The sequence below is a fragment of the Stylophora pistillata genome, chromosome 3, assembly GCF_964205215.1.
Source record: "Stylophora pistillata chromosome 3, jaStyPist1.2, whole genome shotgun sequence".
Lineage (NCBI taxonomy): Eukaryota > Metazoa > Cnidaria > Anthozoa > Scleractinia > Pocilloporidae > Stylophora > Stylophora pistillata.
In genome coordinates this window covers 41,475,726-41,500,791 of record NC_142521.1, presented here as the reverse complement: position 1 = coordinate 41,500,791, position 25,066 = coordinate 41,475,726, and the positions used below count along the sequence as shown (strand labels likewise).

The window sequence follows — 25,066 nt, the reverse complement described above, 5'->3', positions numbered from 1 at the left end:
ACTACGCAGAATGTCAATACGATCTGAAATTCTCAGAAAAGCAGTCCAAAAGTAAACAATTTTTCTGAGAAAGACGGGGCAACGCACTCTACTCCGAGGGTACTATGGTCAGGAGCCTTTCATCTTAAGACAGACATTGACTTCATTTTTACTCTCCCTTCCCACCTCAAAAAGAACACGCGTGATCAGCAGACATTATGCCAGAGCATTAATGCAGGATATAGATAACTTTAGTTCATTCCCTTTTTTGTTGTCAACGTATATCATGGGGATTCTTTGGTTCTTCGCGATTTTGTGCGTTCTTCAATCGAACATCTTTACTGGTAAGTAATGTTCTTAATCTTGCGGATCTCCCGTTCGGCTGCAGTTGACAAATTTTCTGCTCTAGTTGAATAACACAATAGTCAAATTTCGATTTGTTGCGAGTCTGATACCTTCGGCTCATTCATTTTATAGTGTCGACAACGTATATCATGGCTAGCTGTTGGTTCTTTGCGATTTTGTGCGCTCAGCAATCTAACATCCTTCCAAGTAAGCAACGTTCTTAAATTTGCGGATCTCTCTCGTTCGGCTCCAGTTGACAAATTTTCTGCTCTAGTTGGTTAACACAATAGTTTTCTATTAAGATTTTCCTTACAATTCAAGTTTCGATTTGTTGCGGTTCTGGTTTTCTTTTTTTATAGTCGATAAACTTTTCAAATCATTTCCTAGGTAAAAGCTATGTCTGCATTTGAACCAAACTTTGAAACAGAGGGCGCATTAAAATTAGAGATCTTGGTAACAGCCTTTTAATCGACTGATTATTGGAACTTGAAATATCGAATATTCTCATTCTAAATATGTTTTTCAGTTACATTTAAAGTTCAAGGTAAATACAGTGTAGTTCTAGAAACTTGGCTGCGTATAAACTAACTCCTGGTGACGTCTATTTGATCGCAGTTCTTTGTCAATCGTACGTAGAGCCATGCAGATCTTTCTTTTCGGTACGCATACACTCTCGAAGGTAAAATTCTCAAGCCTGTGGTTTCGATGAAAGATTGTGGTCATGCCTTACAACTATGGAAGAATAAAATCTATATTTAAGATTCATCGACAAGAATATTATCTACGAGTACTCGTTGTCTGGTCATACGCTTCACTCCGCTTTTATGTAGTTAGGGGCCTCAAGGGTTTCGAGCTACCTATTCACAAGCACGCGTGTTTGCCACAGAAATAAATTATAGCTTTTAAAAAGTAAATGACTTAGTTTCAAGGCTGCTGATCAACAGTCACTTTAGCCTTTCCACCTTTCTTCGGACGAAGGACTGCAAAAACTCGAGCCAGTTATATTTCCAGTAGTATACAACATGGCGGATCACTTCACCGCTTTGATAAACACTTAAGTCGGTGTTTTATGACTCGCCCCAAAGATACGGCAAAACAATTTCCTAACAAAAACTAATTATTTGTACATTTCTTCAGTGTGGATTTCACACTATTCCGGCTTTCTGAAAATATGACTTATAAACATTTTATTTGAAGAATTTTAATCTTGCTCTCGGTGTTTATTTGGCCCATTTCTCGAGCGCGGAAGCTTTAGAACAAGTAGCTAAATTTAACTATGTAAATAACATTTCCTAAAAACTGAGAACAGCATTTCTGAAAAAAGTAAAACTTCCTTTCGAATTCTGTGGTCTTTATTTTCATGTGCTTCCCGTGAATAGGACATGTTTTTGCGATATTCGATTGAGGAAACAGCAGTTTCGCTCCTGATCCAGTTCTTACCGTTCGAGCTCGCCTTCAACTTTCGAGTTTCATTTCGCCCCACTAAACTTGTCCGGGTCGGAAACATATAGCGGCGTCGATGTCGAATAACAACAGAACAGCCCATTAAACCAACGAATTTGATGACGGCGAAGAATTCCAATGTTTACCAAACCATCCGGTCGCCCTTTCATCATAATTACGAGGCTCAGGGAACCGTAAAAACCACATGATGAAAGGCGGTAAACGAAAGAAAAGAAACAGTTTCACGTACCTAAATTATTTACAAGCGCTTCACCACGTGCGTAAAAGGAGAATCGAAAATAAAAATTACTACTGAAGGATTGTCGTCTACGTGACATACAAAAAAATGAGGAACGGAACGGACTAACATAAAACCTTGTTGAGGAATAGCCTCAACAAAACTGAATAATGCACCTTAAGAGCGTGTCTCTGTAATTTCCGACCAATCGAAGTTGGTTTAAAAATAAATCTTTCCTTAAACTTTGCATGTGGGTAAGGAAACTACTGCCTATCATCGGAACAAAGGTGGTTTCCTCAGATTTCAAAAGTTTTTTATTTTTGAACAATTTTCCGCACGTGAGTCGAATCGTGAAATTGACATCATTTGTGTACACAAAATGAGCAATCTTTATCAGGATCTCACGCTGTCAAAAATGATTCAATACGAAAGGCTTATACTATTTTGCGAAACGAAACGAAACGAAATTTTGCGAAATGGCGTTTTTTCGCCTTTATTTAGCAAATATGTCCTCTTCGTCCGGAACAAAATGTTTCCACTAATATTATAATCAATATTTCTAAGAGCCTGGTCACCTCTCATTTTATTGACCATAGTAGAATTCGTTTCGCAAAGTAGTAATTTTGAGAGAATTACTATTTTGCGAAAAGGCGTTTTTTCACCTTTATTCAGCAAATATGTCCTCTTCGTCCGAAACAAAATGTTTCCACCAATAAAATGATCAATGTTTCTAAGAGCCTGGTCACCTCTCATTTTATTGACCATAACAGAACTCGTTTCGCAAAGTAGTAATTTTACAGAATTACTATTTTGCGAAATGGCGTTTTTTCTCTTTTATTTAGCAAATATGCCCTCCTCGTCCGAAACAAAATGTGTCCACTAATAAAATGATCAATATTTCTAAGAGCCTGGTCACCTTTCATTTTACTGACCAAAATAGAACTCGTTTCGCAAAGTAGTAATTTTGACAAAATTACTATTTTGCGAAATGGCGTTTTTTCACCTTTATTTAGCAAATATGCCCTCCTCGTCCGAAACAAAATGTGTCCACTAATAAAATGATCAATATTTCTAAGAGCCTGGTCACCTTTCATTTTATTGACCAAAATAGAACTCGTTTCGCAAAGTAGTAATTTTGACAAAATTACTATTTTGCGAAATGGCGTTTTTTCGCCTTTATTTAGCAAATATGTCCTCTTCGTCCGAAACAAAATATGTTCACTAATAAAATGATCAATCTTTCTAAGAGCCTGGTCACCTCTCAATTTATTGACCATAATAGAACTCGTTTCGCAAAGTAGTAATTTTGACAGAATTACTATTTTGCGAAATGGCGTTTTTTCACCTTTATTTAGCAAATATGTCCTCTTTGCCCGGAACAAAATGAAAGACAACTACTTGTCTTTGTTCTCGATTACTCTTTATTGGCTCGGAGTTTACTCTTTATTGTTGTTATAATTCTGTTTTCTATTCTGCTCTGTATTCCTTGTATTTTGTTCTGTTCTATTTATGGTTGCCGCAACTGGATTTTATAGCTGACCAACAACCTACATGCGTGACTGGCAATTCCAGCCGAACTTAATTAACGCTCGATGTATGGTCAAACTGCTAGGAAAATACGTTATAAGGTGACCAGAGGTGACCAGGCTCTTAGAAATATTGATCATTTTATTAGTGGAAACATTTTGTTTCGGACGAAGAGGACTTATACTATATTGCGAGACGAAACGAAACGAAACGAGATTTTGCGAAATGGCATTTTTTCGCCTTTATTTAGCAAATATGCCCTCTTTGCCCGAAACAAAATTATACAGAATTATAACAACAATAAAGAGTAAACACCGAGCCAATAAAGAGCAATCGAGAACGAAAACAAGTAGTTGTCTTTCATTTTGTTTCGGGCAAAGAGAAAATATTTGCTAAATAAAGGTGAAAAAACGCCATTTCGCAAAATAGTAATTCTGTCAAAATTACTATTTCGCGAAACGAGTTCTATTTTGGTCAATAAAATGAGAGGCGACCAGGCTCTCAGAAATATTGATCATTTTATTAGTGGACACATTTTGTTTCGGACGAGGAGGACATATTTGCTAAATAAAAGCGAAGAAACGCCATTTCGCAAAATAGTAATTCTGTCAAAATTACTACTTTGCGAAACGAGTTCTGTTATGGTCAATAAAATGAGAGGTGACCAGGCTATTAGAAATATTGATCATTTTATTGGTGGAAACATTTTGTTTCGGACGAAGAGGACATATTTGCTGAATAAAGGCGAAAAAACGCCATTTCGCAAAATAGTAATTCTCTCAAAATTACTACTTTGCGAAACGAATTCTACTATGGTCAATACAATGAGAGGTGACCAGGCTCTTAGAAATATTGATCATTTTATTAGTGGAAACATTTTGTTCCGGACGAAGATGACATCTTTGCTAAATAAAGGCGAAAAAACGCCATTTCGCAAAATTTCGTTTCGTTTCGTTTCGTTTCGCAAAATAGTACAATTTCGTTTCGTTTCGTTTCGCAAAATAGTATAAGCCAATACGAAAGATATTCTTGAATACATCAGTTTAATATATCACTTTTCCAAGTGTGATCACAAAGGTAGAGTATCTTGATAAATGTAAACACTGTCATCACGTCAAATATGCCACTACTCGACTAAGCGGAAAAGTGGTACTTTTTAAATTGCGATTTCTCCATACTGGGACAAAACTAGATATCAGGAGTTACACACACTCAACAACCGTGCATGAGAGCACCATATTCCGTAAAAATATCTATTGCTATTATCGCAGGAAAAAATTAAGCGAAGTGGAAATTAAAGCCATGCTGAGAACAATATCTCCTAAAGTACACAGCTCCATCCCAATTCAAGTTGTAAACTGTCCCAAATTTGCTGGTCATTTGTAAGAAATCGAGTGACATTCATTGTGACATTCTTCTCTCTGATAAACAACCCTGTAGCCTCGATTGCATGAGATTCTAGAGAGCCGCGGGCCGGTGGGAAGGGGGGGGGGAGTCATTAGAGTGACTTTTCTCAAGGGAGGAGTGGCTAAAAGAAAGCCAGATAAAAAGTTTCTTCTCCAGGCTGGCGTCCATTCGAAAACATTCAACACCCTCAGAAGAATAGAAGGGAGCGGGAGTTGAAGATGAAGTAGAGCTTCTTTTACTCTATCCATGCGTACATTGGTTTGAAACACCCCATTATTATCTATGACACTTGCAATGTTTGTGAGTATGCTACTGAGCGAAAACTCCTGAAATTGAATAATACAATTCTCAAGGAAATTCTTAATTATTATGAGATACCTTACATATCGAAGGACAGAAAACAAGACTTTGTTGTAAAGATAGAAGAACTGGTCACAGAATATGGTTGTCTCCAATGACTGTCTCCCCCTGGCCCATGGCCAATGACTGCCCTCCCGGCCCACGGCTCTCTAGATTCTCATGCAATCGAGGCCACGGGGTTGTTTATTGAAGAGAAGAAGGTCACGATGAATGTCGCTCGATTTCTTTCAAATGACATATGGCATTTCATAATGCCATGTGCCGAAGTAATTATCTGTTATAATTATTGATCCCCATGAAATCCTATTGTTCTGTGTCTGTGTTGGATCTTCGATTTCAGAGAATTCAGTTATTTTACTCAGTGCGAACCTGGGTTTAGAAAGAGGATGGATTCGTCGGAAGACGAAGGATTATTTATTACACAGAGATCTGCGAAGGGAGATATTTCAGCAGAAATCGAAGATAATGTAGTGTAACGTTTGGACATTTCGGTCAGTGCTTTAATTCTTTATCGACTTCTAAAGGCGGCGTTCCATTTTCTTTTTTTAAATAGAGCAAAGATTTAGAACGCCAATTACAGCTTCAGATTGCGAGAAATTTGACAAAAGTTGGGTTTCAGACGCCAGCCGCCGGAAATGGGCGTGGGTTTTGAAAGTCTTTGAGGAGTGGAAGAAGCAATATTTTTAATAATTGTAACCTGCACACTGCAATATTTTTAATATTGCAGCCTGCACACTGCAATATTTTTGATATTGCAGCATGCTTATTTAGCGCGTTTAAGTATATTACCCCTGATAATTTCCCTGCTAACAAAAAGGACCGCCTCCGTTTTCCTCATACAGTTGTTTTGTCATCTTAGAGACTACAATCGTTGATTAATGCAGAGAGAGAACAATAGAATTTCATGGGGATCAGTAATTATACTGTTTTATTACACGACTCGGGCAGTCAGAGGAAATTGACTGCTAGATAAGGCTATAGAAAGAACTTGTTGCGAGCCATTCACGTAGTGATGTTACAGTTCGTTGCCCTTTTACGCTCAATAGACGCTTAACAACAAGCCTAATATTCCCATTTCTTTCGCGTGAAATAATTAAACGTCAAGCACGTCTTTACTTTTGTCACTATTTAATAAAGTATATTGCGTTACAACTTCAATCATTCTCTGTGTATTTATCGTAAAGATCGGTGACTAAAGTTATCGGTACCAAAATGGCGGCGGCTCGCAACAAGTTCTTTCTATAGCCCTATCTAGCCTTCCAAAAGTTGTTTATTTGCTTCGAGAAAAGACTTAACAAGTAAACGAACAGAGTTAGGTGAAAATACTTTTGGACGAAAAGACTTGGACGAAAATACTTTTGGACGAAAAGACTTGGACGAAAATACTTTTGGACGAAAAGACTTGGACGAAAAGACCGGACACCGCGAGGATTATAGCATGTTAAGTCTCCCTACCTCTATTCCATAGCCGCCTTGTCGCTTACGTTCGTTTTAACGCTATTTTGGCGATTTCCTTTGAACAACAGCGTGTTTGCCACTATATTTAAAGTATTTTAATAACCGTTTTTGGTCAACTAATTAAACAGTGTGGAAAACTAATTTTTTACTCGAAAACAATTCTCGGAAAATGATTACAAGATAATGTTAATCTGTTAATTACTTTCTCGGAAACTGGTGCCAGATCGAATTCCTGTAAACCATTCAAAGCCCGTTTTCCGGGAAAGAGGGAATAATTTAAGCATCACAAGAAAATGGTATTCTTGAAATGGGAGGGGAGGGTAGGGGGATTTTTTTTTTATCAGCTAGGACTCAGTTCCACTTCAGTAAACATTACCTCCCTCCCCTCCCTTCCCCTCCCTTCCCCTCCCTTCCCCTCCCTTCCGTTCCATTCTTGATGTAAGTTCGAAATTCATCCTAGCGAGAGGCACTCAGTTGTTATTGTTTCTCTCTAAGGTCATTTCTGTTAGTGGCACGGGTAAGGTTCGATCTTTCTTATGCAGCTATGATAATGATCGCTTATTTTTCTCGTCAGTGTTTCATTGGGTCACCGAGGTTCACGGTTTCGCTGTTTAAAGCCGTCTGATTGTGGCCAGAATTTGCCGACGTATTGACAGTTTTTCTCAATTAAACACTTTTCGCAAGAAATATTCTCACTGGCGTAGTTTGGCGAACTGTAGTCCCATATCGGATACCAAGATCGAATTAACAAGTTTGAAGTTTACTGAGTTCCTTCAAGCTGCAATGATTTGTGTTTCGTGACCGCGGTGTTTTGCTCTAGCTTATTCCGAAACCAACTGAAGTATTTCCTTAGATCAGCCCGTACTTGTTTAAGTTCTATAATGGAAAAAAATTCCGGCGCAAAGCACTGTTCCGACTGTAACAACATACGCCGGGGACGACACACTTTTTTCTGATCGCTCGTGAAATCGATTCCGAACCAACATCTCCTGAATATTTTCAAAATCGCTATCGGCAAATTGAGAAACAACTTCACTTTCGCCGCAAACGCTGTCACTATTCTAAACATAATGAAGCTTACCTAGATATGAAAGAAGAATTAAAAGTGGGTACTTCGTTATAAACCACATCAAGTTACCGAGATGCCTGTCGTACCGCTCGCTGTTGTCCCTTAACGCAGTACTATTGACATCAGGCTCGAAGAAACAGTTAGCTCTAACCACACATTACAAATGGAAATTTTTTATATCAGCAGTAACCTCCTAGGGGAAGAGCGAATGACAGGTCACAACATCTAATGAACATATTTATAATAATTCGACTGCAAATAATAAGATAAAACAGGAAGCTTATTTCAAATGAACATGGTTCAAAGTTTAAATATAGTAACTTATCAAGATAAGTTATTTGCAGAGGAAGGCTTTCCTCATAATAAGCATGTTTAGAGTTTTCACTGTCATTTGTTGCTGTGTCAAGCAGGGGCTGCATAGTTTCACAAATTTTAGTGACTGATTTTCCATTTTGACAGCTGCCACTCAAAAGGAATACAGCGACAGAACTGAATCACTAATGGATTTCCTGAAACATTTCAACCATAACAGACATCACGTGACTAACCCCGTAGGAAAAAAGAAAGCACAGGAGTTTATCAGTCAAACTTTTCAGGATTTGGGCCTCGTCACATGGTTTGAAAAGTTTAAACCAGATTATCCAAAGGTGACTATCTTTTGTGTTTAATGCGATAGTTTGTTTCATTGGATCGGTTTGGATTGGTTTGTTTATTTGATTACTTTGTTTTCATTGAATTGTTTTCAATAAAGACTGGAATGTCATTTTCTGCGTAGTTAACATCCATTCTCGAACCCAGTGCCCACTCGATGGTACTACTTATCACATATAGAGTCCTAAAGTACTTACGTCACGTTTCCATAGCACCGGAATTCTGTGGTCTAAACAAACCAATATGGCGTCCCTAGCGTGACACATTGTCGTTGACCTTGAGCACTTCAAGAGCTATAATAGCGCATTTTATCCTCCAATAATAGAAATAAGATAAAGAGAATCAAGATAACCTTTGGCCTTACTATTGAAGAGTATAATAAGCGGACAAAAGCACCTGGTGAGCAATAATTCGAGTCAAAACGCAACGGAGACGAAGTTTGCGATGGGCCAGTGTTTTCATCCAGATTGCAATCACACATCTGAAAGCCACTGCTGCCGATTCTTTTCGTTTCCAGACCAGAAAAAACATAAAACACTCTATGATAAGTGGATATCATTTGTAAGGTGAGTATTTTTCGAAAAATATATATTTCGATGCTGTACCATCGATTAGAAATAGCTGTTTTTTTTTTTATCTCAAACTGATTCACGATTAGCTGTTTCTCTTTCTTGTCTTATTTGTTTTCTCGCGGCTTTGCCTTTCCTTGTCTTCAGTCTTGATCTAAGATTATTTAGTTACTAAAAACTATATGATAGTTGTGAGTATCAAAGCTTTTACACTAACTAGTATTAAGTAACAAGCTCAGAGAAATACTCGCTTCGCATTCACGTCTTAGACTACAAGGTTAAGCATGTGACCAACTAAACTTTGGGTTTTTTAAGCGCAAGTATAGTAACTGCTTCTGTCTTTTTCTGTTATAGGAGAGGAGATAGAAAGCCCAGCAAACATTCGCGACTTTGCAGTTGTCACTTTAAAGATGGGCGAAAAGAAAATATGCCAACCATCAGTGACAGAAACAGGCACAAGCTGTTTGATAGTTTGGACTTGCTGCCAGGTACAGGACCAACACCTCCCAGTACACCTACCCCCAAGAAAAAACGGAAAGTGTCTGCCGAGCCCACGAAATTACCAACTGTAGCATCTGTGCTTGAAGAGATTAAAGAGAACTCTGAACCATGTTCCACTGAATGCTCACAAGAGGAAAAGACAAGTTCCAAAGAAGCTCTGCTGTCAATAGAGCTTGATATGACTTCAACAGAACTTGCTAAACACAAGGAAATGTCAAGTTACTATAGTGCACACTACTCTGCTAAGAGCTTGAGCCCTGAGGTGATACGGATGGAGACAGGTCTACCCACTAAGGATGTTCTTGATATTGTTGTGGGATATGTTTCAAGATTCAAGGGTGAAATAAACTATTATGCTGGATGGAAGGTTGAGGGGATCACACTTGAGGACCAGATATTTATCACTCTGATGAAACTGAAACAAAATTATACCAATCTACATTTAGCCCAGTTGTTTTCATGCAGTGTTGCAACTGTTGCCAACATAGTACTAACTTTTGTCCATGTTTTGCATTCTCTCCTGTTCAAAGACATCATGACAACCGTGCCATCTAGAGAAAAGAACAAGATGTGTTTGCCATCCTCTTTCACTGAGTACAGCAGTTGCCGCATTGTGATTGATTGTACAGACATTGAAATTGCTGCACCTAAGCTCATGTCGCAGCAGAATGCTACAAATTCCAGCTACAGGGGAATGAACTCTTTCAAAGTCATTATAGGGGTTGGCCCAAAATGGAGTTATAACCTATGTTAGTGATCTTTTTCCTGGCTCAGTCAGTGACAAGGTCATGGTTAAAGAGTCTGGGTTTTGTAAACATTTGAGTGCTGGTGATCTTGTTCTGGCAGACAAAGGTTTTCTCATCAGCGATGTAGTTCCAAGAGGTGTTTCAGTGAACATACCACCATTTCTCAACAATGGAAAGTTTACAGAGAGTGAGGCAAGGGCGACAAAATCAATAGCTCGATGTCGCATCCACGTAGAGCGTGCAAATGCAAGACTTAAGAGTTTTCGCATCCTTGGCTTCATCCCAGCATTTTTGAGGTGCCATGCTGACAAGCTATGCCAACTGTGCTCAGCTCTTGTTAATTTGCAGTATCCATTGATCAAGGATGGCTGCGAAGACTTTGAATTTGACTGAATAGAACTTTTTTTCAACTAAATTATAGTACAATGAGTTTTTAATATTATTTTTGTATTACTAGAAGCCCTACTGTAACAGATCAAATGGTATTGACATAGCTTTGGTCAAAAATATGATGTGGTCAGTTTTACATTTTTCTGATATTCATCTCCTTTATGTTCATTAATACAAACTACTATGTGTTCTGTGAAAATAGATTATAATGAAATCCAGTGACATTCTTAAATTGTCATTTCAACTAAATCCAGGTCAGGGGCATGTGACCAGTATGGAATTCTTTCGTCCAGTAGTTCCAAGTGTGAAAGTCGTGCTGGCTGAAAGGTTTTACTTTTGTGTCTGTGAAGCTGGGAGCCTGAGTCCAGGTGTATAAAACTAAAGCCACACTTAAATTAGCTTTAAGGGATGGTGAGAGGTAGTCAGAAAAAATAACCTGTGCTGCATGGATTTTGTTTTGGCTCCCTCCCCTTCCCTTTGCATTGCTATCCAAGCCTACTTGAGCGTGGCATAAGTTTTATGCACCTGGGCCCTGTTGAGTAACCAGGATAAGTGTTACCAGCTACCAGTAGCCATTGGTTGCAAAAAAAAATTGTTTAAGCTTGCTTTCAGGAAGAATGTAATTTATTATTAAGTTACTATGCTAAATGGAAAAATGTGGGTTCTTTATCTTGTGTCTCTATCTGAGTGTAGAATATGTAATGTTATATTAAGAAATTAATGTATGAAATTTAAAAAAATACCTTTTAACATTAGCTACTGCCTATTTACATTAGCTCCCACTCCCCCCCCTCCCCCCCACTTTGATTATGTCCAGCATCTGTGCACCACTTTTCAAAGTTCTCCCTCGGTAATCTTTGGGAATAGTTGATGAAAGTAAAAATCACTCAAGATAGTAATATTGTGCTCCCAAGATTCATCTCATTCAATCTTGATAACAACACTATCCTTTGTGGTCCATACAACAAAGTAGCAGAATTTGCGCTTAGTCAGGAACATCTGGCCTTGACACTGATGCCAGTAAACATGTGTGGTAGACAGCGTATAATTCCCTTCCTTCTCCTCCAAGTAAAAGTCTTTGTGCCCACAAGCTTCCTTGATTGTCGCATTTCGATGTGTGTAGGGGCACTTACACTCAATCACCGAGTCGTCTCCCACAAGTCCATCAGGGGAAGCACCCAGAACTCCCGACTCGAGTAGCCAAAGGCCGGTCTGTACAGGTGTAAAGTTTGTGATGTTGGTGAAGGACTTCAGGGCCTCAGTCTCATTGTCCTGTCCCCATGCAATTGCTTTAACTCCATTCAAGTTGTATTCCCCAAGTAGTCGCTTGATAAGAGACGGTGTAACCCTTTTTGCCTGGAGGACGGAGCCAAAATTACTAGCAGTCAGGCGGCCTCTACGAGCTTGGTGCCATGCAGGGCTGTTTCGCTGGCCAGCCGTGAGGGTGCTCACAACATTTATGGTTCTCTAGCTAGCTCCTCTACTTTGGCATTCTCAATCAAGTACTCTAATTGTTTTTCCTTCGTAGATGCCATAAGGAAACCTTCTGAGTAAATGATATCCTCAATCGTCTTGATCGAGAGAGGGGTAGCAGGTTGTGGTTCGGGACTCAAGATCCAGCAGGTCCCTGTAAATTTGCCATAGCGCTTTAGTTCGCTGTACAGCCACATCCGATCTTCTCGGCTAGGATCGCGCGCCAAAGGGCTGTAATCCTTCTTCTTCGGTGGCGCTGGAAACATCTGGCTTGCAGACTGTACGCTTTCTGCCTTTCGCTTTCGTTTCCATTGGCATTCCAGGTCCGTCCTGCTAAGGTTATGGATGCCATAAATAAATATGGCTGCCGCGTGACTGCACTTGAACTCGCCGCGAGGACACTCGCATTCTGTGTTTTTTATTTCAAGGTTTTCATCGAGATAAATCTGATAAAAAGATAATTCGAAACAGACACGTAAGTTGCAATATATATTCCGCAATATAAACATTAAATTGGAGGTGAAATCGGGGTTGGGAGTTCTTCGAATTGAACATACGTGTTGTGATCCCAAATTGGCAACTTACTGTGACTTTGTAGTCCTTATTTTTCATGCTTGCTTGGACTTCACCTTTGATAACTCCCCTGGAATAAATAAAGCTTTGGACATGGTCGGATTTGAAGTGGTTTTCTCCGCGATCAAGCGATTTCTGCTCTCCAGAAAAGAAAGAAACGAGTGAGCATATCGATAAAGACGCCATGTTTGAAGTATGAGTTTAAACTGTTTAGACCAGAAAAAAATGCTGTCATGGCAACGTGACGTCACACTTTAGGACTCTTTACAAAGATACCATTTTCCTCGCCATTGACTAGTTTCCATTTGAAATCGATTATTCTAGTGAGACTGTCAATCACAAAGCCCTCCTGAAAATCTTTGCGGGCAATAATTTTCCTAAGGAGTTGCTTTCAATACGCTATTTATTTTCAGGAATTCGCGTGACGTGCGACGTAGCGAATGGCTAAGATTAATTCTGCGAACTTGAAAACTTTCGCTTGAAAGTGCTTACTTTGCTGGATTGAAAACTTTTCTACCAATTCTTATGGACGAGCTAAGGTTAAGATTTTGGAAACTTGAGCGAGAGAGAAAAGAAAAGATGATCTTAACTGAGGTAACTTTTCAGTATATGTAATGTGAAGGGGCTTTTAAAAAAAACTAACGGCATTAACTGGAGATTAGAACACGTAACCTCTGTCTCATTCGTAGCCGTTTACGGAGTTTCATAAAGAGTGCGTGACATCCCAAAAACGATTATGAACGCGAAGTGAAAATCTCTTAAATTATCTTAAGCTCGAGAAACACGACGGATGAACTTGGAAGGAAGTAATTGAAATTATAGACATAGCTAACCGCATGAAGGCGTTTGCACTGAATTAACATTAAGATCCAGTCTATAGTAAAGGCTACATCAATATTTACTAAATTTCGTCAATGGAGTCAATGAAGTAATGGTATTTGGTTTCGTGATAAACCTTGAGCTGAATTTTCTTCGCTAACTCCTTTTATTTCCTTTCGTACTTGAGACCTCATACAACTCGCGTGATACTGAAGTGAATTTCAACAACAACAACAACCTACTGCTCCCTCTTATATAGTTCCTTACAATCTTTTTAGAAGATTTTTTACAGGTTCACAACACGACTGTTTTCAGTAACACTACATCATAGACTTTCCAGAATTTACGCGCGGTAAACAAGGCAAGTTTCTATAAATAGACATCACGTATTTATGTCGAAACCACTAGAACTTTCCTAAAGGACTAATCAAGAACGCTCTGGAAATCATAGAATATTCGATAAATGTGCTGAATATCATGTCTTCTGTCCATATTCTTCCCCTCCTCGATGAGCCGTAGTCTCATCGACTGTAAACTCTGCAGCCTTATCCTTCAGCTGTCAGTCATCTGTTTCCCACTCCAGTGGACATAACTTTGATATGGGCCTTTCAAAGATCTTCTGACCAATTCTGACTTTAATTGGCAACTCTCACGTGTCCATCTTTGAGGGAATTGTCTCAGCTATTCTGCCCAACGGCCATTGTCTTCGTGGCGTATCCGGAGAAATTACCAGTACTATATCACCAACATTTAAGTCTTTGCCGTGTTTGAACCACTTTTTCCTGGCATTCAACTTCGGCAACCCTTCTCGCATCCATCGATTCCAAAAGTGGGGTTCTGTCCTCGTGTACCGTTTCACAAGAGCCAATACAAAAGACCAAACAATACACAATAGCTAACCGATAACTCCTAAACAAAGAAAGAACAATGGTAATTCCCTTGTGAACCGGTACACCAGGACAGAACCAAAAGTGGCGAATTAGTTCTTGAACGCGTCTCCATCTTTTACGAAGATTAAAATCTGTCTCGTCCACGGATTCTGGAGCGAACTTTCCACCGATCTGACCATGAAGAAAATGGTTTGGTGTTAATGAGACGTCATCTGCTGGATTGGCTGACTGATGGATTAACGGACGGGAATTTATAGGTCCTTCAGCACCTGTAAAGGCTGTCATCAGCTCCTCGTCTGTTACATCAGCGTTTCCTAATATACCATATATTGCTTTCTTAGCTGCCTTGATCATCGTCTCATGTGCGCCCCCAAAGGGAGGAGCCAGAGGAGGGTTAGAATGCCATTTCACCCCTCTATTAGCAGAGGCTTGTCCTTGTCTAGTTGCTCTATTAGCTTTCGTAGTTCTCGATCAGCTCCCACGAAATTGGTTCCACTATCCGAGATCATTTCTTCTGGCAGCCCTCGCCGACTTGCCATTCGACAAAACGCTTTCAAAAACGAATCAGTGTCGAGACCATATGCAATCTCCAGATGTACAGCTCTCGAAGTTAAACATGTGAACAGGCAAAGGTATCTTTCGGCCGTGCGCTTTCCTCTTCCTTGGATTGTTGTAAACGGGCCTCCAAAATCAACCGCTGTGCGAGCGAAAGCACGAAGCGGCATCTTCAACCTGATCTTTGGCAGAGGTGCCATAACCTGATGAGCTGCCTTTGCCTTTCTTCTTCGACATTCATAACATTCTCCTTCGCATTCTCTAATTTCTTCTCGACCTTGCATTAGCCAGAAACGCGACGAAAGCATTGCCAACGTTTGGTTTTTCCCTGCTGTGTGATTTCCTTGTTGATGATATCACCTTACTATCCGTTGCGTTACCCACTCTTTTCTTGGCAATATTATGGGATACTTGACGTCGTAGGGTAAGTATTCGGCATTCTCTAATCGACCATCGGATCTCATTACGCCGTCTTCGTCCAGTCTTGGCTTTAACGTAAGAAATTTACTGCTCACGGGAAGTGGTTTTCCAGAGAATAGCGCTGAACACTCTGGTTCAAACGACCTTTTCTGTGCGGTTTTTATGATCCTGATCTCAACATCTTGGACTTCCTCGACAGTCAGTTTATCCCTTATTCGTCTACCGCTTGGTAGTAAGCAGTTGTTCAGGAAGCGGTAAATCCATGCTTGGATTCTGGTAAGTCGCAACCAACTCGAAAAACGTTTTGGTTCTAAGCGCGATTCACCGTCTCCTTAAATTGCTACCATCGTTCTGTCTCCTCTATCGCTGGGGTCTAGCTGGCACTTGTTACTCTTCCTGACTTCTGTATCAGATGCCCTGACAGTTGTGACCTTGTTTATTGGCCATTCTGATGGTTTCTCCTTCAGGTAACCTGGTCCTTCCCACCATGAATTCTTTTCAGCAAGCTCTGGGACTGTCAGCCCTCTCGTGACAAAATCTGCCGGATTCTCATTGGTTGAAACGCATCTATAGGGTTTCTGACAGCTGTCAATCAGTGTGTGGAACTGCACACGTGGTCTAAAGGAGAACGAGTTACAGATGTAGTCGGTTATGGTTTTACATGTTCATTAAATATCGTTGCGTTGCATCGAAAGCCTCAGTGGTTATTTAAGAATAAACACCACAGCATCTCCATTGGTTAGGATTACTTGATGATTGGATCCCTCCGATTCGGTTTGCTACAAATGACTTGAAAACTCTGCTTGATCGGTGAATCCACGACAGCACGTTCATACTGTCTGACCAATACGTGGTTATGCTTGGATCAATGTCTAGTGCCCTTGCTATCGACATACTAAATCTCAAACCCAACACCGCCCCCATCAACTCCAGACATCCAATATTCATGGCTGTCAGCGGTGCGACCTTTGATTTAGAAGCGACCATTCGTACAGCAACAATCCCGCTTTTGTACTCGCTTCTTACGTGCACCACTGCTCCATACGCCGCCGTTAAAGCATCAGCAAACGAATGTAAAATTGTCGAAATCAGTTCACCAAAGTTAGGTTGTAGGCATCGCGGAACTTGTACGCACTGTAGGGACTTGAGCTTTTGGAACCATTGTCTTGCCTTTTTTTGCTTATTCCTCTTTCATTGGCTCATCCCATTCTACCCCAGTGGTCCGCATTTCTTGGAGAATGATTTTGGCGCGAACAATGTATGGTGCCAGAAAACCTAAAGGATCGGACAGTGTTGCGATACCCTTGAGAAAACTACGCTTTGTAAGCTGGAATTCCTTCCCCGGTGGGTGTGCCGTGTACGTAAACATGCCTTCCTCAGCAATCCAAAGTATCCCAAGCGTCTTTACCGATGGTAGATGGCCCTGGTCTAAGTCTGCCTCAGAGGCCCTGTCATCGACTGGTATTTCCTCCAGCACCTTTGGTGAATTCGATAGCCATTTTCTCGCGTGCATTCCGGCTCTTCCCCACAGCTCCGATAACTGCTTATATAGCTCTATTCCTGTTTGATCATCTGAAGTAGAGTCCATGTTATCGCCCATGTACGTTGACTCCAAAATCGTTTCTGCTGCCATTGAGAATTGTTCTTTATGCTTCTGCGCATGCTCTTGAGTGACAAACTGAGCTTGAAATGGTGACGAATTCACTCCAAAAACTACTCTATTGAGCTCATACACGTCCGGTGTCCTGGTCTGATCGAACGATCTCCACAAGAATCTATGGAAGGGTCTGTCTTCTGGTGCTAGGCTTATTCGTAGGTACCGTTCTGCGATGTCAAACACCAATGCTACGGGGTACTTGCGAAATCGTGGTAAAACACTTAAAAGTTCACGTTGCAACTTGGGTCCTTGGTGTCTGACGTCATTCAGAGAAATCCCGTCGCTCTTAGCGGATGCATCAAACACGATTCTCGTCTTTGTAGTTTTTTTTTTATCTGGCCTTATGACAGCGAAGTGGGGCAAATATCATGATTCGCTGGGTTTTTTCTCCGTCTCTGGAACCTTTCTTATATACCCCTTGGCTTCGTACTGATTAATTACGTCTGAATAGCACTTTTCGATTTCTGGATATCTGCACAAACGGTTCTCTGTGTTCTGCAACCGCCTTAGCGCTGTTTCGTAGTTGTCTGGCATCAGCGGCCTTTCTTCCTTGCAGGGTACTCCAATCTCGTATCGTCCATCCTCAAACTTTATTGACTTCTTAAGTGCTTCAAGTACGACTTTATCTTCTGGCATTAATGTCTTGGTCTTCACCTGTAATCCGTCGTCTTCTATCTCCCAGAACTTTCGAACAGCGTTGCCCAACTCAACAGTTGAGTCCTCGTACACGGAGTAAGTACGTATGAAGTTTGTCCGGTAATTCTGTTCCAGACACAGACTGGGGCGCCCGATACATGTTCACCCTAAAGGTGTCAATCTTGCCACTGGCTCGCCTGGTCTACCTCTGACATCTTTGATGGAACAGTGTAGATCAGCAGTGTAGATCAGTGTAGAACAGTGTAGATCAGTGTAGAACAGTGTAGATCAGTGTAGAACAGTGTAGAACAGTGTAGATCAGTGTAGAACAGTGTAGATCAGTGTAGAACAGTGTAGATCAGTGTAGAACAGTGTAGATCAGTGTAGAACAGTGTAGATCAGTGTAGATCAGTGTAGATCAGTGTAGATCAGTGTAGATCAGTGTAGATCAGTGTAGATCAGTATAGTCGGTACCGATCAGCAGCTGCAGGATATCAACAATCGGACGTGTCCCTAGATAAGGGAAGTTTATATCCTTAAGGTGGTTCCAGTTCTTGGCGTAACTGGTCCATTTAACCGCTTTTATGTTGCCTGTGACTTTGCTTTCTGTAAACACAGTAATCCTCATGCTTATTTTTCTTCATTTAAGCTCTCTATCCCACACTCGACTGGCATCGTCTCGAAAGTAACTAAATTAATGGCGTAATCTATTTTATTATCAGGAGATAAACTAGAAAGGGATAACCTCTCCTATCTCCTTTTCACTTTTAATTAATTGTGAATAAACATTTATTATTATTATTGTAAAGTATCTTCCTGGCCATTAAGAACGTTGACTGTCACTTTACGACTCTCGCCCTGTAGTCGCGACATGGCTATTTATGTACGTCTTGATACTGGCGTCGTCAAGCAGTGCATTAACAACTAGCTTCCGCCTTTCATTCTTTAGTATCACGGGTACTGTCCTCAACGCGATGTATTCCTCCTTGACGTTTTCTTTTGCATATACCGTGGTTGTGTGTGATCTCTCAAGTCTCTGCTGCCTCCCCTCTGTGGCAGGTCCTTGTGCACCTTGCTTTGCCTCTTCTCCTTATACGACTCTCTCCTTTTATCCTCATACAACAGTCTGTTATGTGTATCTATACATCCATTCAGGCCACAGATTGTTGACCTTGTATATGACTGACCTACGTGGTTGGCTCCTAAACATCTGTAACATAAACTGTGTTGCTTCGCTGTTTCCCATCTTTTAGGTACGGTCATCTCCTTAAATTTGTTACATAGCCAAACTGGATGCCTTTCTTCGCAGACTTTGCATGCTCGATTTTTGTCTCTTTGTTGACCCTTAGGGCTGCTTTGTTGTCTTGGCTGGCCAAAGTATGTCTGATCTTTCCGTTGCGTACCAGATGAACTTCTTCATATTCCACGTTGCGTTTCGGCTGCTATGGTCTGGAACTCCGCCTCTTGTATCACCCACTCTCGTAAAGTTTCTACGCATTCTGTTTTGTTTCTTTCATATACCCATGTGTGGTACTGTGCCAACATCTGCTCCATCATTTTCTTCTATTTATATTATTTTATTTTATTAGCTTCGCCCTGAAGAATACAAAAAAAAAAAAAAAAAAAAACTGAGGAAATACAAGTCTAGTAATAAGTAATAAGAACGTAACAATACACTAATAATAACTTTAAAATTTGGGCAGGGACACCGCAACAGCTGAGGCCAATTACTGCGGACCCAGAAATAAAAGCATTTAAAAGTATATAAATAATATATAAAGTATGTACAATAGCTTAGCGTATGGTTACCCAATTCCTCGTATTTCCTTGCTTCCTTTAGGTTGACGACTGGAATATCCAGAATGTCTGCAAATCTCTCGATCTTTTGGGTGTCCCAGCCTTACTGGTTTAAAGTTCTCAAGTTCTTCAAGATGCAGCGCAATCTGTCTCCTTTTCCCTCCGTATTTCCTCTCCAGCCTGCTCTTTGCTGCTTCGTAAGTGGACGCTGAATGACCTAGGTTTTCTATTGCCTTGAGCGCTTCTCCTGACAAATATTGCCTAAGGTGGAGTAGCTTATATTCTGGAGTAGCTGGTGCCTTGTCGATGCATGCCTCGAAGGCTGCTTTCCAATTCTCGTAGTTGGTTTTGTCTCCGTTGAACACAGAGATCGATACTCCTTTTAGCTGTTTCCAAAGGTCTTGACCAATTTCCATCGCTGGCGACACTTTTCCCTTCACGTTCTCCGCCTCTTCTTGACCTTTGATCTTTAACCCGCCGTGGTTCTCTATCTTCATCCTTGGCTTTGGTTCGCCTTCCTCAAAATCACTGTATTCCGCCCCGCCGACATAGTCCTCTTCTAGCCCAAGCTCCTTGTCGATCTCTTTTTCTATCTTGACTTGTATTATTTTGATTCCGAGAACACCTTCCACCAACGATCGTCTCCTAAAATGCCTTTCATTTAATGCACAAAGCCTAAAAAGTAAACACAGGTCTCCTCGCAGCGAATCGTTCTGCCAGATTCATGCATTTCAAAAGCTGGCTTACACTAACGAATACGACATCATTTGTGTTACCGAGACTTGGCTCAAAGATTTTTTCCTGGACTCTGAGATTTTGGATGCCGGCTACACTATCTTTAGACGCGATAGGGTTGAACGTGAAGGCGGGGGCGTGCTAATAGCAGTAAAGGTCAATCTTGATTGCCGTCGCAGATCTGACTTAGAAACAGGGCTCGAAATGTTATGTGTCGAGTTAAACCTCGCGTGTTCTTCTAAATTATTAATCAGTGTTATTTATAGACCACCTGACTCTACACCAAGCTATGATTTTTACTCCGTCACGGAGTTTATGTCTCATCTCAATATCTCTGCTCGCTTCCTCAAGAGCCATTCCTTAATTCTTGGGGACTTCAATTATCCTGCCATCAAGTGGATTGAAGGCTGCGGCTTTTCGAACTTTACGAACTCTGCCGATTCCGCTTTTTGTGAAACTTTACTCGACCACTCTCTACTGCAAGTGAACCCTTTTCCGACCCGCAAGGAGAATATTTTGGATTTAATAATAACTGATGCACCTGACCGCATTATGAACATTGCGACCTTAACTCCTCTACTGGCTGGCCTTGTGACCGATCACGACCTACTTGAATTTAACTTGGTTGCTAGGCCTCGTAGGGTAAAGAAACCTGCCCGCTATGCCTATAAATTTAAATCAGCTAACTTCGAGAACCTCAAACTGCAGATTATGCAGAGCTCTGCTATTAGTAATAGCGTATTACGTGACTCTGATGTTGACGCCTGCTGGTCCATTTGGAAATCCGCCCTTCTGGATGTTATCGATGCTAATATCCCTAAGGCCAGAGTCAGGGACTTAAACACACCCCCGTGGATTGACAAAGAAGTTCGTCACTTGCTGAAGAGGAAAGAATCAGCCAGACGTGCAGCGAAGAAACACAACAACGCTTTTAACCTGGAAAAGTTCAGGACTTTAAGAAAAGTATCTAAGGCACTGATAAACAGGAAATTAAGGGAATATCTCACTTCTCTCGGCGACAACTTGAAAGCCAATCCAAAACGCTTCTGGAGTTATTTCCGCCACAGAACCAAGTCAAACTCTATACCAGCTAATGTTACGTACGGTGGACGTCAGATATCCTCCGGGGTGGAGATGGCAGAAGCCTTCAATAAGTTTTTCTATTCTACGTTTACGCATGCGCCTGAGGTACCCCTTAAGCCATTTACGCCGCCCGACGGCAGGTTGCCCGTCTTCGACAGCTTAGAGCTGTGCGAGGACGAGGTCTACAAAGTGCTCTCGAATCTAGACCCGAGTAAAGCTCCGGGCCCTAACGGTCTCCCTACAACCGTGCTAAAGACGTGTGCAAGGGAATTAACACCTTCTCTTTGCGCCCTTTTTAATTTATCTCTTGGGGAGGGTAAACTACCCATTGAATGGAAAAACGCACTTGTCGTTCCTGTTTATAAGAAAGGAAAAAAGGAGGACGTTACTAACTACAGACCTATCTCTCTACTGTGCGTTGTGTCCAAAGTATTAGAACGATGTATACTCAAGCACTTTAATGATTTTCTTTGTCCTTTGTTTGACAATGCTCAGCACGGTTTCCTTCAGGGTCGATCTACAGTCACCCAGCTTCTAACGTTCTATCACGAGATTGGCCAGTCTCTTGATAAGGGCCTGCAGTCGGACATAGTGTATCTGGACCTCGCGAAGGCTTTCGACAGTGTTTCCCACCAAGGGTTGCTTCTGAAACTCTCCCAATACGGTGTCAGTGGGAAACTTCTCCAGTGGTTTGAGAGTTATCTAGATGGACGTGGTCAGCAGTGCTTGGTCCACGGTTTCACCTCTAGTCGTTCCCCAGTCCCATCAGGAGTCCCTCAAGGCAGTATCCTTGGTCCTCTGCTGTTCTTAGTTTATGTGAACGACCTCCCGCCGGTGATACAGAATCATTTCGCACTCTTCGCCGACGACTCAAAGTGTTCCAGTGTCATTGATAGTCTACAGGACTGTGAGTCACTCCAAAAAGACCTGGACAGGCTGCAGGGCTGGAGTGATAATTGGCACCTAAAGTTTAACACCTCTAAATGTGAGGTACTAACCGTCACACGTAAGCGCTACCCACTTCGCTACGATTATAAGTTGAACAACATCTCACTTAATCACGTCACTCAAGTAAAAGACCTCGGAGTGTCTATCTCTTCCGACCTCACATGGGACACTCACACCAACACTATATTAGCAAAGGCCAATAGGATGCTTGCATTCTTGCGACGCAACAGTCTTTCGTCATTCACTACAGATCATAGGAAATTACTATATCTCACGTTTGTCAGATCACATATTGGCTATGCTAGCGAGATATGGGCTCCCAGTTCGATCGGTGGCATAAAAAAAATAGAAAGTCTTCAACGCAGGGCAACAAAATTCATCTTAAACACGCACTGGTAAGAGGATATTTCTTATCATGAGCGCCTTTCCCGCCTCAACCTGCTACCGTTAACATACTGGCACGAAGTGAAAGACTTAATTTTCTATTTCAAGTGTCGCGTTGGCCACTACACCTTACCCATAGCTGATTATGTCAGGCCCAAAGGCACTCGTCTTACTCGCCATAGCTCTGATCTAGACGTACTAATTCCTAAGTGCCGTACAAAGCTCTTTCAATTTAGTTACTTTAATCGTGTCGCTAAACTATGGAATACCTTACCTGTATCCACTCGTATTATTAGTTCTCTCAATCAGTTTAAATCTCACGTACTCCAACGCTATTCCGCTGCTTTTCGTACAAACTATGACGTCACTAACTTCAACACCTGGAAGTCGATCTGCTGCAAATGCAGCAGGTCACGTGATCTTCTATTAGATGGTAACTGTTGCTATTAGAACTTTCTATCGGCCGCATAAGGGATTTATTCATATCGTTTTCGTTTTTGCTTTTATTATTGTATATACTTTTTTATATACTTTTTACACTGTCTGTTGTTTACATAGTTAGTATTTGTATATTTCTCGTAAGGGCACACTTAATTTGGAGCCTCGCTCTGTTGTGTGTCCCGCACCCTTGTCCTCCGTTCTCTTCTGTGTCTTGTTCATATGTATATTTTAGTCCTTTTAGTATTGTAAGTATGGTGAAAGCGATTAAATAAATAAATAAATAAATAGACGTGGAAAAGAATGACAAGGACACACCGAAACCAGTCGCTAGACATTTTAATTTACCTAATCATTCTAAGCAACATATGGCAATCTGCGGTCTTTGCTTACACTTAGGTAGCACGGAAAGCCGTAAAACTCTTGAACAAAAGCTCATCTTTCAATCCGGCAGTCTAAATCCCACAGGGATCTACGAACGCTTTTCATTCCACTAATTTATTCTTGCTTTTCTCGTTGCCATGTTCCCACCGATAACGTAGCTCCATTTTCTGCCTTTAAAAGCACACACAACCCACAATTCCTCTATTCGCTCCGACGAAGGGCTAACGTTCGAAACGTCAGCTTTTGTAATCGTTACGGTGGCCAATTTACCATTTCAACTTTGTTGATATATCCAAATTATTATATTATTTTGGCTTCTTCTTTAACGTTGACGAGTTGGTCTCTTTTTTGCAGTGATCGAGCTTCAAGTTCTCTCAATTTCTTAGCGTATTCTTCTTCTACTTTTCTCTTTTCTGACTGAATAACTTCTTCTTCTTTCAATATGCTTGCTTCCATTTGCTCCGCCTTCTTCTTTACTTTCACCATTTCCTCTTGAGCTTGTCTAACCTTTTGTGAAGTATCCGACGCGAAACTTAACAATTCGTCTTTTCTGGAGTCCAGGTACTCTTGTGTCCTATTCTTCTCTGAAGCGTTGTTTGCTTCGATAGACCTTCCTCCGACTTGAGGGTTCTCGTTTCCATCTTCGTCCTCGTTGTAGAATGCTCTCTTTCTCTTGCTCCTTTTCTTACCCATCGATGTAGCTTGAGTTTCCACTCGTCTTCTTGTTGGAGCCTCGCTCTACTACCAATCTGGTTTCGTGATAAACCTTAAGTCGAATTTTCTTCGCTAATGTATGTATGTATACGAATGTATATGTATATATATACGAAATATTTATACATGGTGAAGATCGATGAAATGGTACAATGGAGTTTCAAAGGAAAGAGAGTAGTTCTTGTTTTTTTTTAACAAGTTTCGTAAATCTTCAATTTGTTTCCTTTGTTCACATTACTAAAGTTCTCCTACATGCGGTTTTCAATGTTGTATTGCATTATTTAATAAAGTTTTTTTTGGACGGCTTATCGCTTCCTTTTCACAGACGTTTCTCCAGTTATTATTTATTTTGATTCAGCAGAGCGTCCGTTCAGGGGAAGAATCAACCGTATCACTGACGCCAAGAGGTTGTAAAGCCCATGGAGTTATCTTCCTGTGATGTTAGTAAGATATTACGGTGCTTTTAAAATTCCACAGTCGTTTCGAATTTCAATCGAATATCCTCTTCTTTTATGTGAGCTAATAATACTCAGACATGAGCAGTGTTTGTCTCAAGAAGAAGTTGCATCGGTTACTTTCATCTTGAATAAAGGCTGAAAGTTTCTACAGAAACTGTGGTGCTGCGTCGGTGGGGGTAACAAGGTAATTTGGTTATATCAACTAAGTTGAAATTGTAAATTGGCCTCCGTAATAAAAAAAGCTGACGTTTCGAGCGTTAGCCCTTCGTCAGAGCGAAAGACGAAGGGCTAACGAAGAGCTAACGCTCGAAACGTCAGCCTTTTTATTCGTTACATACGGTGGCCAATTTACAATTTCAACTTAGTTGATATAACCAAATTACTTTCATCTTGGGTATACATCGCCATATCTTTTCACC

General features: G+C 40.9%; 3 protein-coding genes and 1 non-coding gene across 5 annotated transcripts; 2 read left to right on the top strand and 2 right to left on the bottom strand.

Moving 5' to 3' along the window:
• Window positions 1-50: 50 nt before the first annotated feature.
• On the top strand, window positions 51-24,835 carry LOC148736141 (uncharacterized). 2 transcript variants are annotated; one of them, XM_088752607.1, is made up of 4 exons: window positions 194-323; window positions 457-531; window positions 8,286-8,473; window positions 24,548-24,835. In XM_088752607.1, the coding sequence occupies exons 1-4, from the start codon at window positions 212-214 to the stop codon at window positions 24,626-24,628; spliced, it is 456 nt and encodes a 151-aa protein (XP_088608733.1). In that variant the 5' UTR covers window positions 194-211; the 3' UTR covers window positions 24,629-24,835. The 2 variants fall into 2 exon arrangements, with proteins under 2 accessions (XP_088608734.1, XP_088608733.1); XM_088752608.1 differs by lacking the exon at window positions 457-531 and having other exon boundaries at window positions 51-323; window positions 24,548-24,729.
• On the top strand, window positions 8,572-11,357 carry LOC148736143 (uncharacterized). Its single transcript, XM_088752605.1, has 2 exons — window positions 8,572-9,043; window positions 9,401-11,357. Exons 1-2 carry the CDS (start codon window positions 8,922-8,924, stop codon window positions 10,299-10,301), a joined length of 1,023 nt encoding a protein of 340 aa, XP_088608731.1. The 5' UTR covers window positions 8,572-8,921; the 3' UTR covers window positions 10,302-11,357.
• Window positions 10,811-12,964, bottom strand: LOC148736142 (uncharacterized). Its single transcript, XM_088752606.1, has 2 exons — window positions 12,742-12,964; window positions 10,811-12,602 (listed from the first exon to the last, which is right to left on the bottom strand). Exons 1-2 carry the CDS (start codon window positions 12,913-12,915, stop codon window positions 12,141-12,143), a joined length of 636 nt encoding a protein of 211 aa, XP_088608732.1. The 5' UTR covers window positions 12,916-12,964; the 3' UTR covers window positions 10,811-12,140.
• On the bottom strand, window positions 13,696-18,952 carry LOC111328948 (uncharacterized). The gene is made up of 3 exons (XR_015998225.1): window positions 18,898-18,952; window positions 14,708-17,921; window positions 13,696-14,609 (listed from the first exon to the last, which is right to left on the bottom strand). It is a non-coding gene; the product is annotated as an uncharacterized LOC111328948 (transcript).
• Window positions 24,836-25,066: the final 231 nt, after the last annotated feature.